A 17,030-nucleotide genomic window follows, 5' to 3' on the forward strand; every position below is an offset into this window, starting at 1 on the left:
CGGCCCGCAATAACACGCAAAAATGGCTAAATATTTTTCCATGGGAGATTTCCCCGAGCATCGTCTTCCTTGTTTATTTCGTAACATTGACTAATCAGCAAGATGCAAAAAAACGTGACGTAATAATAGGCCTTTTCGCATCAGCTCAGATAACTTCTGTCTTCCTGACAGATTTCCAGTCGTGGTTGTAAACAATACTTCGTTTTTGCGACTTTGAATGCTATTCGTTAGTTTTTGGTTGTGTTTCGGAAATTCAAGTATGAATCAAATAAGTCAACTATCATTTGCATCCTTAGGAGTTGTAGTTTTAAAAGTAGTAATAAGAGTCAGACTTCCTCAGACAAGCCGCTTTAGAAAGTCTGACTCTGGTCAGACGAAACGTTACAGAAATACATTTGTGTTAGTGTGCAGCTGGACTCTTTAATTGGAGTTTATAAAAAGCGGCCAAGAAATAACGGAGATATCGGAATTTTAGTACGGCCCGACAGGGCAATTATTGTAAGGCAAGGATTGTATTACTTTTTTGATAAGAACTGTAATAAATATGAAAAAAGAACACATGTCAATCACTAATACAGTATTGAGACTATTTTAGGATTTTATTCTGGCAACGGTCATTGACACCGCCGAAAGATCGTCGCAAATAAACGCTGGAGTTGTGCATGATAGTTTAATTTGCACTACGTATTAAGGGGGAAGGAATTTTTAAAAGCGTGGAATGCTGAGAAATTTATGCGCTAATGAAAAAAATCAAATACCAGATATGTTGTTTATTTTATCTAAATTATGTCAAAATTTCATGGAATTCCAAGCTACAGCAGGCAGTCCGTAGTCGTTTTTAGCAGTAGCAGTATCCCAACACGGCGTAACAGCACTTAGCAGACGTGAAGCGTACATTATTTTGGCGCGAAATAGCCGATTTTGTAACATTCCTAATTCATGACAGCAACGTTTTGATAACAGCTAAACTCAGGATAGTTCTAAACTCTAGATATAGAAATCTTGTATATTTGTTTTCCTAGGATGTTCTTGATTTATATTCTGCGATATAAATAGAATTTATTATTCAAGTCTTCAGAAATGTAGAATTTATACTGTATTGTTAAATAAATTGAATGGATTTCCCAACTTTTGTAAATTTATTTTATTGCATTGACAAAATTATTCATCCGGCCCGTTTCAACCCAGTTTGAGTCATACCCGGCTCGCGGTCAAAAAAGTTTGGGGACCCCTGGTCTACAGCAATGGTATTTAAGCTGGGGTCGATCGAATCCTGTGGTTCGGTGGAGCTGTTCCAGGGGTTCAACAAATGACTTCTGAAACAGTTGCATATTATGGGACTTTTATGTTACCTAGCATACTAATTATGATGCACACTTTACTATAGTTCATCGCAGATATTCAGACATAAACGTTCAACAAATAGCTGTGAGTATAGCTTCGCGCAGATATAGGTTTAGTGGATTTGTCGGTGCTCTACCACCTTAGATTCGGATTCCAGTACACTTTATTAAAAGCTCATATCGTCACAGATGTCGTACGCTTGGGTGTGAGTACTTATCTATGATAGAGCTTTTAAATGCTTTCTGCTTATGGCTTCGGAATAACTTGGGATGTTATGACAAACCAAGTACTTCTGAACTTAAGATTTTGCGTGACCCCTACTCACAATCTGCGGTACTAATGAAATTTAATTCGTTTCACGAAGAAATCGAAGATTAGCATTGGATGTACATAAAAGAAAGCTTTTGTTTGCATTTAAACAGGTGATAAATTTGCGACAAAGAATACTTCATTGCAGAACTTTGCAATATGGCGCCGCGTCATATCCTATACCTATAAAATAAAAAATGCGGCATACACTTTTATCCGAACTTCAATCCAGTTTGAAGTTTGAGAAACGAATTACCTGAACTTCTAACGTTTTGAGGCATACTATAATTTTTTGGATTGGATCTTTTTATCACAGTTATTTTTATCACTTTCTTCCTTTTTATCAGTTTTTCGCCTTTCCACCCGCGTAACTTATATATAAAAAACACCGCTTTCCCTGACGCCGAAACTATTGATAAAACGATGCCTATATCCACGCGGGGTATTGGTCTTATTGGTTACACCACAATGTTCATTTTCTATTGCCTTGCATGAAATTAGCTCCCCCTCCATAAAGTTAGGATTGGGCTCCTAATTTCAACTGTTCAGTACGATGGGGCTCGACGGAAGCTTGCAGTCAGTCGCCACTCAACAAAAAAATATAAAAATCACTAATGCGCATATGCATTATTTATACTTCACTATTATCCGGTTAACCGTTACAATAATATCCGTATATCAGATAGCAAAAAAACTCTTGGTTATCCGGTTAACCGCTATCCGGATAAACAAACCCTAGTGTTCAGATTGGCTGACTCTACTGTATACTAATTTACATGTTTAAAACCATCACTTTATTTGAAATATATAAAACCACCTGCTATTCAAAAGTACCGACAGACAATGTTAGCGTATGATCGCAGCTATTCAGGAACGAACCAATTTTTGATGGACCTTTCCCCGACCTTTGACCCCTGGAATATTCTTCCCATAGAGAACTTGCACGGGTCACGTGACTTTGTTTACTGGACGGCAAAAAAAAACGTCCATTTGGCTACTGTCAGTTGCAAGTCGGATTATACGTTTCCGTTTTGTTTGGATGTTGAAAATGGTTATTTCGTATTGTTCCGTTGGCTGTACGTATAGTATAGACCAGGGCTTCCCAAACTAGGGGCCGCGAAACGAATTTTGGGGGCGGCAAAGAGAACACCAATTTCACACAAAGTACTATATTTGTTGTACTTTTTCAGACTATTGATTTGAAATACAATTATTAAAAATGGTGTAAAACAAAAATTTCACGATTATGAGTGAATACATACATCATCATATCGTGTTTCCCAAAAAATAAGACAGTGCCTTCAATTTTCTTTCGAAAATACCACTAAGGCTTATTTGTCGGGTATGTAGAGAATAACACGATTTTTAATATATCAAATGTGAATACCGATTTCCTTTTACTTATAAAATACTTATATTTTTTTTAATCATTTTTAAAATTCAGGCTTGATCTTATTTTCGGGGAAACACGGTTGAATCATCGCGCTGGCATAACAATGAATATTCTGATCGTAAGACCCGATTTGCGCGTGCTTCCATAACGATGCCGGCTTTATTCGTTAAGCTAGCGGTTCCCGAGGGCGATTCGCTAAGTGCGCCTCGATAATCAGGATATTTGTGTTAAATATTAACTAATACATGATTGAATATTTTACATATTTTGTTTATTCTGAATGTTTTATTATTTCCCATCATTGCAAATGATCTGTATATAAATCGAATTCAATTTACCGTTCTATGTTGTTCACTTTCTGTTACGTAATGTCTATTGTTACGTGAGAGAAGAGATAAAAACCCTACATGCTGCAATTTCGTAGGCTGTAGTTTATTCGTTTGCTGATCCGAGAATATCGAACATAAGAAATAAAAGTTAAACCTTTTGCCTTTATTTATTTGGCCTACATGATTATAAACCTCAAAACATAAAGTACACATTAATGATGACAAAATTGTGTTTTATATTGATGCTGCATATTTTTCGTGTAGGTGCGCCGCGAGTTTTTTCCCTGATAATTTGGCGTCGCACATTTTGATTTTGATCAACAAGAGTGAGTAACAATTCCGGATAGGAACCATGCCGGCTGGATTTGCTATGCAGCAAAAAGCATTCGCACCCATTACACTGAATAATTTAGTAACGTTTATCTGCGTAAATATGTCTTGTTTTTGTTATTGAGCAGGCCTACTAAAAGTTGAGAACTACGGTAGCTGTGTCAATAAAATAGCAAAAATGCATATTTCGAACTGTTTAACATTATTAACGTGAACAAGGGCCGCGAAAAATTTTAATATATTAAAAAGGGGTCGCGAGCTCAAAAGTTTGGAAAGCCCTGGTATAGACAACGAAATGGATCTTCATTTATATTCCACTGTTTTCAAAAGTATTGTTTCCCTAGTTAGCAGGTAATCTATTACTAAGTGTGAAAGGTTGAATAGATAACTAAAGTTTAACACCAGTGGTCATGCAAAAAATAAACCAGAATTCAATTGAATTCGCCATCTAGGAATACGCTCGCCACCGCATCTCTGATCACCCTGGTAATTTCACAGGTTCCAATCTCATGCGGGGATAGTTATGTGCGAGAGGATTGCAGCTCTACTCCCACTGAGGATATTTCACACGACCGCTGATCGGTTACGACCATCATCCAAGTCCATGCTTCTGAAAACAAATACCTGGCTAACTAATCCCAACTTAAAATGGTAACCGTACGAGAGACTGTGGTTCGCCATATGATTTAGTTATTGCACCTGCAATCCTCCCGGTCGGCGTCTTTCTCTCGCGCTCCTCTTAGGCGTATCAGGAACGGGTAAGTCAGTCTGACCCATTTGTTGTTGTTATGGTTCGTGTGTTTCAGTCATGTTCAATTTATTGAAACGCCTATTCCTCCATCATATTCGGCCACTCTGCAACTTCACAAGATAATCTCTATTTCTTCCGATTCCCATAATTGTTCCCACTCTAGTTCATTTTTTTTGTTGTGAGCTCCTGGATTCGAACGCTGGAACTAATTTTCAGAGGAGGAAGTGGTTTGGAACGTTCGTCGTAATATCTTTTGCTATACAGCCGCGCCTTTGCGGCCTTCCGGTCACATTCTTCTGCAAGTGTCTGCCATTTCCTAGCAAAGACTTTTGATGTGCTGGAACACAGGAACGTAATGGGTGTCCAAACACAATTTGTGCTGGCGAGCGGTCGTCTACCCTTGGTGTGTTGCGCCATTCTAAAAGTCCTCGCTGAAACTCCTCATCATGTATATTTCCATTAGATGTCGTTTTAGCTACGAGTGACTTCATTGCTTTAACAGCTGCCTCGGCCACTCCATTAGATTGTGGATATGTGGGCGTTGACATTACGTGATTGACGCCCCATCTGTGAAGAAATTTTTTGAAGTCACCTGAAGAAAATTGCGGACCACCATCTGTTCTCATCCGGACTGGTACACCCGTAGACGCAAAATGTTTCCTGATCGAGTGAATTACATGCCTGAAGAAGGGCTTCAAATCCTACGATGTTGAAATAGGCCATCCGGAGAGCCTATCTGTGTAAACCAAATAGCTTTTCCCAGCTTAGGAAAATAGATCAGCGGCAACCTCCTGAAATATACGCTCAGGCATAGGATCCGATATCATTGACTACTTCGGCAAACTTGGGGACATTTCTTGGCACTTATCACACGATTGGACAACGTTTTCTATATCAACACTCATTCCGGGCCAATAAATTATTTGTCTTGCACGTCTTTTCATATGAACAATGCCCTGATGCGCGTCATGAAGTCGAAGTAGAGTTTCCTTTCTTGACCCTCGGGGAACTACAATTCTGGCATTATATAATATTAAGCCGTCGTCCACACTCAAATCATTTTGTATTTTCCAAAAGGGTTGTGCAAAAAACGGTGCTTGTTCACATTTCGACGGGAACCCTTCGATGACCACTCTGATCAACTTTTGGTACTCCTGATCTTTTTCAGCAACTTCGCAAAGACATGTTAAATTTGGATCAGAAAAAACACAATCATCACCCTCATCTACGACTTCAAGTGAACCAATTTGCCAGATTTTCTTTACGCAGGTTTTCACATCTTCCTAAGCCTCTAAGTCATCTTTCGTCGAGTCATCAACTGGGGCACGCGAAAGCGCATCTGGAATCGCATGCAGTTTTCCCTTGCGCCAAACTGTAGAAAACACATATATTGAGAGTTTTTCCTTGAGACGCTGGAGGCGAGGATTTTCGACCATGTCCAACGTCTGGTGATCAAGAATTGGGACTAGCGGTTGGTGGTCTACTATCGATGTGACATGAGGTAATCCGAGTAGTAAAATTCGACATTTGTGAACGGCCCAGACATCAGCTAATAATTCTAATTCAACCATTGCATACCGTGTTTCGACGTCGCTTAAAAATCTTGAACCGCATTGTACGAGTCGCCATTTTTCTCCATGTTGTTGAAGTAGAGCATAGCCCAATCCCTTCTTGCGTGATGCATCAGTTTGTAAGACTGCGGGACGGTCAGGATAGCAGTCCAATTAAAACTGTTGCGTGTTCGTAACAGGCTACGTAAAGGGGCGGCAAAGGTGCTAAGTTCCGCTGTGAAATCTCCTAGTTGGTTCACTAGACCCATAAAACTACGCATTTCAGTGATATTAGTGGGAGTCGGAAATTCTGAAATAGCGTGAACTTTCTTGGGGTCAGCTGAAATACTATCACTTGAAATGATAAACCTCACGAATTTTACCGTGCTTGCTGCGAATACAAATTTTTCAGGGTTTAAAGGGATGTTGTTGTAGTGACATTTATATAAAAATTCCCGAATGGCACGGACTTGTTCTGGGAAAGTTTTGGAATACATGAGTACGTCATCGACCACTTTTTGCATGTTATGAATTCCATGAAGTGTCTCATCTCCTCGACGACAGTACTTGTCACCCGTGGATGACAAGCCCATGGGAGCTCGTAAAAATTTATATCTACCCCATGGGGTTATAAAAGTTGTCAGATGCTGACTACCTGAGTCTAACGGGATTTGCCAATACCCGTGCTTGGCGTCCATTGTAGAGAAATATATGGACTCACCCGACAATCCAGATATTTCATCTCTCGGGGTCTGTAGTGGATATGATGGCCGAGTAACAAATTTATCAAGCTTTGTTAGGTCCACACAAACACGTACACCACCTTGTGACTTTGGCACAATAACCATTGGATGGCACCACTCAGATGGTTCCGTCACTGGTGATATTATTTTTGATTCGACCATTCTTTGCAGTTGCTGATGCACTTCATCTCGCCATGCATACGGAATCGTTCTAGAGACATGTAATGCGAAAGGTTTTGCTTCGTCACTTAAAACCATTCGTCAGCTTACTAAATTCAGATTCACACACACCATCATCACGCTCAGATTTATTCACAACAGCTACCATGGGCTTACTAGCACGATTACAACCAGGTGCACTGTGCGTAGCATCAATAGAATGACATACATCAGCCACAGTAATTAATTCATCCAAACTCTGAGTCTGCCTGATTGTCAAAGTCTTACACATCTCGAAATCAGGAAAACCTGAAATGAAACGCTGCTTAATCAGATTCTCACGAGCAATACCATCCAAAGAAGGATAAGCTTTCCTCGACAATACACGAAGAGAAGTAGCATATTCCGTTGGCGTCTCAGTAGCCAACTTCTTCCTGTTATTAAACAGAGTAGCAAAGTATGACTCCTTACCCTCTGGATAATAACGTTTTTTCAAGTGATTCACTGCAACACTCAAACTGTGTCTATCTGGAAGGGATAATTCATTCAACAAGGACAAAGCCTTCCCACGCATACTTGCAGCAAAATGTACACCAGCAATTTTATCAGTCCATCCATTACAGGTAGTAATGGATGAAAAATGACACAAATAATCATCCAAAGACATACCATCACCATTAAAAGTATCAGGCTGTATATCCATTCTCATACTATTATTCATACCAAAAGGAACTACCTTGCAATCAGTAACGTTACCATTCACACTTGCATGCATAGGTGTAGACTGGTCAACCACACACTCATCAGCAAAATTCAATTTTTTAATAGTACCGTTACCATTCATCAAACATTCATTATCAGGGCAGTCTGGTTCACCATTCCTATCAACACTCTTAGGCACCTCAGGGGTTTTTAAAATAGGTTTAGGAATGAATGATGGCACCTCACCCATAGCCTCGTCAATGCTCTCCAGACGGCACAACACCCGTTCGAGTACTTCCTTCATGCCAACATCTCTTTCTTCAAGTTTTGCAACACTAGCATAGACTATTTGCAGTTGTCTAGTCAGTTCTTTATTTTCAGCTTCTAGTACTTTATTCTTATCTTCAATTTCTTTATTCACCATTTGTATTTCTCTATTCATGTTTTTAATTTCTTTGTTTTCGCCTAGTATGTCTTTATTCATGTTTTTAATTTCTTTGTTTTCGGTTTCCATCTGGGAAATTTTATTCCATATTACATCTCGTTCCTGGTCGCAATTCTTTCATCGGTGTGACATCATGAACTTTTAATCAAAAAATCGTCTGATTTTTCAATTCTGGCGCTAGCTCGTCAATTTGCAACGGTACGACTTAACCGGAATACCGGTAGGTGCTCGCCACTGATACAGTCTAGTAATACTGTAATAATTAGTTCAGAAGAAATAGGTTCGAAGTTCACGATGCAAACGAAGAGACTTTATTAAAATAGTGTAAAATCCACGCTTAAAGCAGATAAAATAAGAGCGGCAAAATACGGTCCTTACCCAGCGACAGCAGAAGCAAGAAGAGCGAAGGCTGCGAACTGCAGCCAACTGAAAACTGATGCAACTGAAAATAAAACCGTAAACAATATAAGTTTTATTGAGGCCCGCGAAAATTTGAAAAACGCTTTTCTAGGCAGTGAAAAACCCTAAAATCGCAGAATTTCGTGTGCCTCTGGCACACATTATGTTTGGTCGGCGTTTAGAAACATATCGTCACGAATTGAGGGCGGGATTTGCCTGATTATCCATTAAATAAATTGCCGTCGAATATTTTCAAAGTATATTTAATCAATTTTATTTTGATGAAATAAATTTCACTCCGAGATGTTACAGAAGATTTACGGATTTTTCGAACGGTTTTATCTAAAAATATTCAGAGTGGCAGCATTTCGATTGAGCGGAGACACTGTTAACAAGTACATCTAAATATTTGCTGAATTCGCAAAATACGGATCAAAACATTATTTAATCGGGCAGTTTACCACACGTTTTTATTTTTATGACCGCGGATTGCAATGGTATATAAGAGGATTTTATTTTGTCGACGCGACCGCAGGTTAAATTGAAGACAATTAAATTAATAATGAAGCAAGACATTTTAAATATGCCCGTATCGGTCACGAATTCATCACTTTGCACAACAGAAAAATATATTGTTATATTATTTGTTGTAAAAGTCGACTCTTTTAACAGGTGGCATAATCGCGGCAATGAATACGTATTTTCAATTTACTGCTAAACTTTATATTTATATTCATTGTATGAAATGAATTATACTCTACACTTAACAGGATTTTATATCATTATTTGAGATTTTTCTAACGGCGATAACGAGTTGGCAAGATTGCAAAAATACGTATTAAAATTAAATACATCAGGCAGTTTATCTCGTACTTTTAGGTCGCAGATCGCCGTGGACCGAATGGTAATGTTTTTTTTTGACGTAAGAAGAAGCAACCGCGAGTTACGTTGGACACATTAAATTAATATATAAAGATATTTTAGAAACTCGTAGTTGTCATGGATAGAATATTTTACGTAACAGGATGATCATTATACGCTGAGAAGACGGCTCTTTTAACGAGCGCGGAATCGCGGTGGGTGTTACCAAAGTCACTTTGGGTGTTACAGGCGGCAATGGGAATTTCCGATTTCGAAAATCCTGGCTGCGCGGCTGGCAGTGGTGGTCATCTATCCTCTACTAATTTATTTCTAATTTCAAACACAACAATATGTTACACATAATAACAATATGGTTCACATAAATTAATATACAAATATACTGGTAGGTAGTAGAATACTCTATGCTTAAATATAAGATTTTCTGAAGGCATAATGGATTTTCGATTGTTGCTGCTTGTTTCAGTTGCCTCTATTGCCAATAAATTTTATTACTCTCAGAAAATATACACAATTATCTGAATACAAGTAGTATTTTTGTCAACAGACTTGACTATTATCATAATATCATGGTACCAATGATAGAAAGCGTCAGACAACTCCTTGGCTATCTTTTCATATGGTCATTTGTACAAAGTGAATAATTTTAATAAACTGACTGTGTCACAAGTTGCTATTATTTTTTATTGATAGCTATAAACTATTAATTATCTTGTGTACATATATTGTTGGTTTGCGGCTTTATTCTGATATTTTTATTGAAGCTTATTTCCTAATTTACTGGGTTTTAATGAACTAAACAAAAATGTGTTATTTTCGATTTTAGAATGTATTCGGAATTCCAGATTCGAAAACATTATTTTAGAATGTATTCGGAATAGTTTAGTATTCGGAAATGGCCATCCCTGGAAATAACCTACAAATGCTCTTGGAAGTTTGCCGTCAAAGTACTGGTGGATAAGTTTCAATACCTCGAATTCATGGACGTGGCAATGTTTCATTATTTTAAATTTATGGTACAAGGGGTCAAGTCTGGATCGTAAGGGTGCATCACCTATAGCTCTGATCGATTTATTTTGCAACACCTCCAATCTGCGCAGTAAGTTGGAGGATGCGCTTCCCCATGCTACAATACCATACTGAAGATATGACTAAAAGAGTGAGAAATAAACTAATTGCAAAGCCGATGTGGTGAGAAATTTTTAAGTTTAAATAATATACCTGCTGTTCTACCTAGCTTGCCCGCGATGTAGTTGATGTGTGTTGCCCATTTTAACCGATTATCAATGTGTATGCCCAAGTATTTGTAGGAGTCCACATTATCAAGTAAAATGCCATTAATGGAAATTTGGAACAAGAACCTATTTCTGTCATTTCTATTGGAGTTAATGAAAAGGGATTTGGATTTTGCAATATTTAAAGTTAGTTTATTGATAGTCATCCAAGTTGCAATTTTTTGCATTTCAGAGTTCATGTGCATTTCCAAGTTATTTGGTGAAACTGAACTACCGAATAATCCGGTATCGTCAGCGAAGAGTTTGACCAATAATTTGGTGGCATGAGGAAGATCGTTGACGAATAATACGAACAGTAATGGGCCAATTATTGTGCCCTGTGGAATTCCGCATTGCACAGTTGAGAATGTGGAGCAATTTGTCCATACCTTGACATATTGCTGACGTGAGCTTAAATAGCTCTGGAAGAATTTTGATGCATGACCACGAATGCCATAATGGCTCAGCTTTCGAACTAGTATGTGATGGTCAACAGTATCGAACGCCTTTTTGAGGTCGAGGAATATTGCGCCGATATGTTCTTTTTTTTCAAGTTTGTCATAAAAGTAAGTTATCATATCTAGTATAGCATGATTGGTAGAGTGCTTCTTTTGAAAGCCAAATTGAGATTTATTTATGATTCTATTTCGATCTATAAATTGTGTTAGTCTGGTGTGTAAAAGTTTTTCGAATACTATGGTCATGGTTGAAAGAACTGAAATGGGACGATAGTTGGTTGCACATTCTTTGTCCCCAGCTTTGAACACCGGTGAGACTTTTGCAATTTTCAAACAGTTGGGGAAAATACTATGGTCTAGGGAGGCATTAAATAACTTACAGAGCATGGGGGACACTATGTCAGCTGCATGTTTCAAAAATTTGCTAGGTATATTGTCATATCCCACTGCTTTGCCATATGAAAGGCTTGCTATAGTGCCAAATACTTCATTGATTGTTGCTGGTCTAAGAAATAAGGACTCTTTCACTGGATTTTTTAGATTAGTCAAGAACGAGTCATTAGAATGTGGAATTTTTTCAGACAGTTGTGGGCCTATAGAGGTAAAATAATTGTTAAGGTAATTGGCAATGCACACTGGATCACTTACTTTAGTCCCATTGTCAGTTCTCAGAACTTTGATTGAACTTTTTTTTTCTTGTTTGATGTTAGCTAAATGCCCAATCAATTTCCAAGTGGATTTAATGTCACCACAAATTTGTTGGAATTTATTTAAGTAATAAAACTTTTTTGCTTTAGTTATAAGAGTCTTAAGTAAATTACTATAAGTTTTATATTGTGTGTAGTTACCCTTTTTAAAGTGTGTTTTATACATTTTACGTTTCTTTTTAATGGAAACATGAATCCCTTTTGTGAGCCAAGGTTTCGCAAAATGTCTCGATTCGCGTCGACTTAATGGACTCATTGGTGCATGTATATCGATAATTGAACGAATTATGTCTATGAATATTTCAAATAAAATGTTCAAGTTATCACTTGTGATTTGACAATTCGAGATAGGACTTAGGGATGATTCTAGATTAGATCCATATGCGTCAATAGAAAAAATTTTCATATTTCGTTTGAGTATTAGATCTCGATCTTGACCCGGTCCAGAATTTGGAGTAGAGACTGTGCATAAAGCTTGCTAAGTTATAGTTTATTGCATTTGTGAGGATATTATCGATAAGTGTACTAGAAAAACGAGTTACTCTAGTTGGTGATGTAATCAAAGGCAGTGACAAATTAGCTAGCAGCATGTCAATATAATTCATGGTGGTCAAATCTGTTGTTGGGCCCAGTAAATTTATATTTAAATCTTCTAATATGATGAATTTTTTTTTTTCTATATTTAATTTTTCCAAAGTGTTTGATAATTTTTCTGTAAATTTAGGAATATCTTTTCTGGGATGCTTATAAATTACTTCTATTGTAAATGTGACATTTGAATTAATTTTAAGATTTATCCACAAATCTTCACAGTCTGGGTGGTTTAAATCATATGCATAAGTCTCAGTGACGACAAAACCTTGCTTAACGTAAAGTCCCACTCCCCCCGCACTTGTTTTGGAGGGCTTATGAAAAAAATCATAATTAGGTAGTCTGATGTTTAAAATTAGAGTCACACCAAGTCTCGTTTCTGATATTGCAATGAGATGAGGTGGGGTTTTATAAATTCGGATAATAAGTTCACTAGAGAATCATGTTTTTTTTGGAGAGATCGAATATTCATATGAAATGCAATTAAACAGTTTTTTGAGATAGACATACTAGTTGTTCTTAGGTTGGACACTTCTATGTTTTCACAAACACATTTATTTATTTCATATAATATTTTATTGTTATTCGCAAACGCACAATGCACTTGATCTGGTGACTGATGGGGAATTGTTAAATTAGAACATGATGGGCATGATACTTCTGGTTGTCCTAATGCTAGTAAATTTTTACATGTATAACACATTAGTTCAGTATCAATCAATTAGTAAAAGCATAAAAAGGTTACACTCACATATTAATTATTGGATTTTAGAGAGGTCTTCTTCGCATCGAATGTTTAAAGAGTTCTTGATGTCGGCGTTTTTTTTCACATACACTCTCCCATTCGATGTCCAAATGAACTTATATCCACAATTATTCTTTGCAGTCCTTGCTCTAAAGTATAGGTCCTTGTTAAGAGCTGTCAAATTCTCTGCGATGAAAATTTTAGGTGGTTCACTGAAATGTGCACTTGATTTCACTGAGCGGAGGACTTTTCGTTTTTCGAAGATTTTAATCTTGTTTTTTCCATGGATAAATTTAGCGATAATAGCTGGAGTTCTGGTTTCTTCCCCTCCTGTTGGCATTCTATGGGATACTGAAATGTCACTGGCTTGGATGTTGACACCAACCATCTTTGCGATGTTGCAAACAATTTCATCAGTGTCTTCATTTTGTTTAACAGGAATACCATGGAATTCAAGATTCTCTAAGCGTCCTCTTCTTTCCTGATCCTCTAGTTTCTCTGACACATAAAATAGATTTTCTTCAAGGTCATAGATTCTGTCTAGAAGACTTTCAATTGTTTTTTTTATTCTCGGTTGTTTGTTTTTCCAGGGTTTTATTTTTAGCAGCCAGATCGTCATACATTTTGGTGTGAAACGTTTGGCTATCTTTTATTTCGGATAGTTCGACTCTGATGTCTCGCATGGATAGGCTCAGATCATTAAGGATATCCTGGATGTTGGGTGTAATAGGGGTGAGAACGTCCGAGTTATCTGAATGTTCTAGATTTTCCTCAAGACATTGGCCTATCATTGCTGGTAGTTGTAATGTAATAGCATTGATGATGTTTCTTGTGATGACAGGTAATATTCCACTCACGATTTCGTTATATTGCTGTGAGTCAGCCTTGGGCACATATTCCTCAGCTTCCTCTCCATCACCCTGATGTTTGGTAGTTTTTGGTGATTTCACAGATGGTTTCTTAGCTTTGCAAGGTGTTTTTTCTCTTGGTGGATTCATTGTTCGGTTCTTGACGTAGATGTTTAAGTTATAATTTTTATTTTAGCACCTTAATCAAATAGCGAATAATGGAATGATGAATAGCGAATAATGGAAATATCTAATGGTTTAGAACAGTGGTTCTCAACCGAGGGCCGGTGGCCCCCTAAGGGGGCCACGAAGCAGTTCGAGGGGGGCCACGGCACAAGGCTAATAATTGGTTATAAAGCGACTTCGTTTGCATACATTCCATTTAAATAAATATTCCCCGCTCACCTCAGTTTCATTACCAGAATAGGTTATGTCCGGTCACAAGGTGTATTCACTTTCTCGTGCGCGGATTGTTTGATCATAATGGAATTTACTAATTGGAATAGTTCGCTGGCAGGCCGTATAACCTGCGGACGGGCAGTTTCAATAGGCTGCGAGTTAACCGTCGGTATCGTATTATAAACGCAGAAGCCTATATGTAAATTCCTAATGCCAAAATACAAAAATGGAACGACAGCTACGTTGGCTTTGGCTTTACCAAAGTAAATCGAGATGACAGAGAATGTGCTCAATGCATGTATTGCTCGTATGTAATGAGCAATGAATCATTACGTCCATCCAAACTCCAAAACCACCGTGACAAACATCATCCCCATGAAAAGACGTTGATATTGATGCAATGGCTGCCAAGCGAGTCAGATTCGACAAAGAAGCAACACTGACAAATTTCGGGTTTCTGCCGGAAGAAAAGCCTGCGCTTGAATGCAGCTATGAAGTGGCATATCGTATCGCAAAGTGCAAAAAGCCGCACACTATTACCGAGGATCTTATCAAGCCATGTGCGGAGAAAATAGTGGAACTGTTGATAGGTCCCAAAGAAAAAAGAAAGACGCAGCAAGTTCCTCTTTCCAATAGTACAATCCGTCGACGTATTGATGACATGGCAGCCGATGTATGCCAACAAGTTTGCTCCGAAATCAAGCAAAGTAAGCTTCAAGCCAGCCTTCAACTCGATGAATCCACTGATACCACGCTGGAAAGTCACTTGATCGCTTTTGCTCGTTACGAAAAAAATGAAAAAATAAAGGAAGAGTTTCTCTCCTGTAAAAGCATGCCTAGCACCACTACTGCATTAGATGTGAAAACTATAGTAAACGCATTTTTTATTGCTAACGAACTCAGCTGGTGCAATTTTAAACATGTTTGCACAGACGGGGCCCCAGCGATGGTTGGCGTCAGGGCAGGCTTTGTCGCGCTTGTAAAGAAAGAATGGCCTCACGTAACGTCTTCTCACTGCTCGTTACATCGGTACGCTCTTGCAACAAAAACTCTACCTTCCCGTTTGCTAGAAGTCATGGACTTCGCCGTTAAAGTGATTAACTTCATACGTGCGAGAGCCAAAAACCACAGACTCTTTCAAGTAAAGAAATGGGAGATGATCATGTTGGTCTTCTATTTTATACCAATGTCAGATGGCTTTCAAGGGGGAAATGTCTATCTCGGCTGTATGAACTCCGGTTTGAGGTAGAAACTTTTCTACGGGAAAATGGAAACAATTTCCACACTTTCTTCCACGTTGGAGAGATTGTCATGATGCTTGCGTATCTTGCAGATGTATTTGGGTGCTTTAATGAAATGAACCTGTCCTTGCAAGGTCGCGATGTCACAGTCAGTGACGTCCAGGACAAGCTCGCCGGAATATGTGCTCGAATGGGGTTTGGCAAAAAAGAATCAAGTTGGGATCAACTGCATCGTTTCCTCTGTTAGACGAGTATTTGCTGACTAAAACAGTACAGTTGCATGAAGACATCAAAACTATTATCATTGAACATCTCGAGATAGTTTCTGCTGAGTTCGAATTGTATTTTCCAGACAAACCGTTAGATATTCCGTGGTACAAAGACCCATTCGTCACTGAAATATGTCCGATAGATGAAGAAGCAGAGGAACTGGCAGAACTGAAAGCTTCAATGCGATGAAATTGACTTTTAAAAATAAGGAAGACATTTCGAGTTTCTGGTTATCTCTTTGGGATTCTTACCCACTACTAAGAAAGCTTCTTTATTACTAGTTCAATTTGCCACAACCTATTTGTGCGAATCTGGTTTTTCTGATCTTGTTACCATCAAAACAAAATCTAGAAACCGTCTTGATGTTGACAGTGACCTTCGTCTGGCTATATCAAAGACGGTGCCTAAGATAAGAAACCTAGTCAGACAGTCCCAAGCGCAAGATTCCCATTGATTGTTTAATAAAAAGCTTTGACTTTCTTGCCTGTGTTGTGTTTTTGCATTCTATAAAAGGTCGCAAATACATAGTACAATCCAACACATCTAGTTTTTTGGAATGATGAACAGGGGGGCCACGAGTGCAAAAAGCCTCCGGAAGGGGGCCACGAGCCATAAAAGGTTGAGAACCACTGGTTTAGAAGTTACATTGGTTTAAAATTAGGGATATTATTATTTTTTAACGTGTCGAATCGATGCGACGCCGTGGGAGGTCAGGGTGAGAGAGTAGCGTCGTTCTGGGGATTCAGAGTTTAAAGAGTTGAATGAATTTTCATTGGAGGCCCCTCCATGGGCTTCAGTATTTTTTCTGAACTGAACACATCTTTGAAATGTTCAATAATTTTGCTTTTTATTTGTAAAATTTTATCCGATGAAGGTACGTCTGGCAAATTTCCAAGCAATGACATGCCCTCATTAGTCATTACCCCTAGTCACAGGTAAAGCGATTGCAGATACTTGTACGGGCTTAGGGTACTGTGATGGTATAATACCCAAATCTCTGCATACAAACCAAGCCAGAAGAGCACCCTTGCATCCATCGCATACTAAAATTTTTGCGTCTGTTGTTTTACCAAAATATGACAATCGCACATACACAGTACCGATGCATTTAATACCTTGACTATTAGCAGGTAACACCACACTGCATTCAGGCTTCAGAATTTC

General features: G+C 38.3%; 2 protein-coding genes across 2 annotated transcripts; one reads left to right on the forward strand and one right to left on the reverse strand.

Moving 5' to 3' along the window:
• Positions 1–13,121: 13,121 nt before the first annotated feature.
• Positions 13,122–14,106, reverse strand: LOC144432047 (uncharacterized). Its single transcript, XM_078120060.1, has 2 exons — positions 13,730–14,106; positions 13,122–13,644 (listed from the first exon to the last, which is right to left on the reverse strand). The coding sequence occupies exons 1-2, from the start codon at positions 14,104–14,106 to the stop codon at positions 13,122–13,124; spliced, it is 900 nt and encodes a 299-aa protein (XP_077976186.1).
• Positions 14,107–14,755: 649 nt separating this feature from the next.
• On the forward strand, positions 14,756–16,055 carry LOC120341361 (protein FAM200C-like). The gene is made up of 2 exons (XM_039409851.2): positions 14,756–15,593; positions 15,949–16,055. Exons 1-2 carry the CDS (start codon positions 14,756–14,758, stop codon positions 16,053–16,055), a joined length of 945 nt encoding a protein of 314 aa, XP_039265785.2.
• The last annotated feature ends 975 nt before the right edge of the window (positions 16,056–17,030 follow it).

This window comes from Styela clava, chromosome 14, assembly GCF_964204865.1.
Source record: "Styela clava chromosome 14, kaStyClav1.hap1.2, whole genome shotgun sequence".
Lineage (NCBI taxonomy): Eukaryota > Metazoa > Chordata > Ascidiacea > Stolidobranchia > Styelidae > Styela > Styela clava.

What these genes read in the sequence shown, in the direction of transcription:
- LOC120341361 (XM_039409851.2), top strand. Translation starts at nt 14,756, where the DNA reads ATGGCTGCCAAGCGAGTCAGATTCGACAAAGAAGCAACACTGACAAAT. An exon ending in TCTCGGCTGTATGAACTCCG is followed by an intron (nt 15,594 to 15,948) that starts GTTTGAGGTAGA and finishes TGTATTTTCCAG; the next exon opens with ACAAACCGTTAGATATTCCG.
- LOC144432047 (XM_078120060.1), bottom strand. Translation starts at nt 14,106, where the DNA reads ATGAATCCACCAAGAGAAAAAACACCTTGCAAAGCTAAGAAACCATCT. An exon ending in CAAACGTTTCACACCAAAAT is followed by an intron (nt 13,645 to 13,729) that starts GTATGACGATCT and finishes TCTTCTAGACAG; the next exon opens with AATCTATGACCTTGAAGAAA.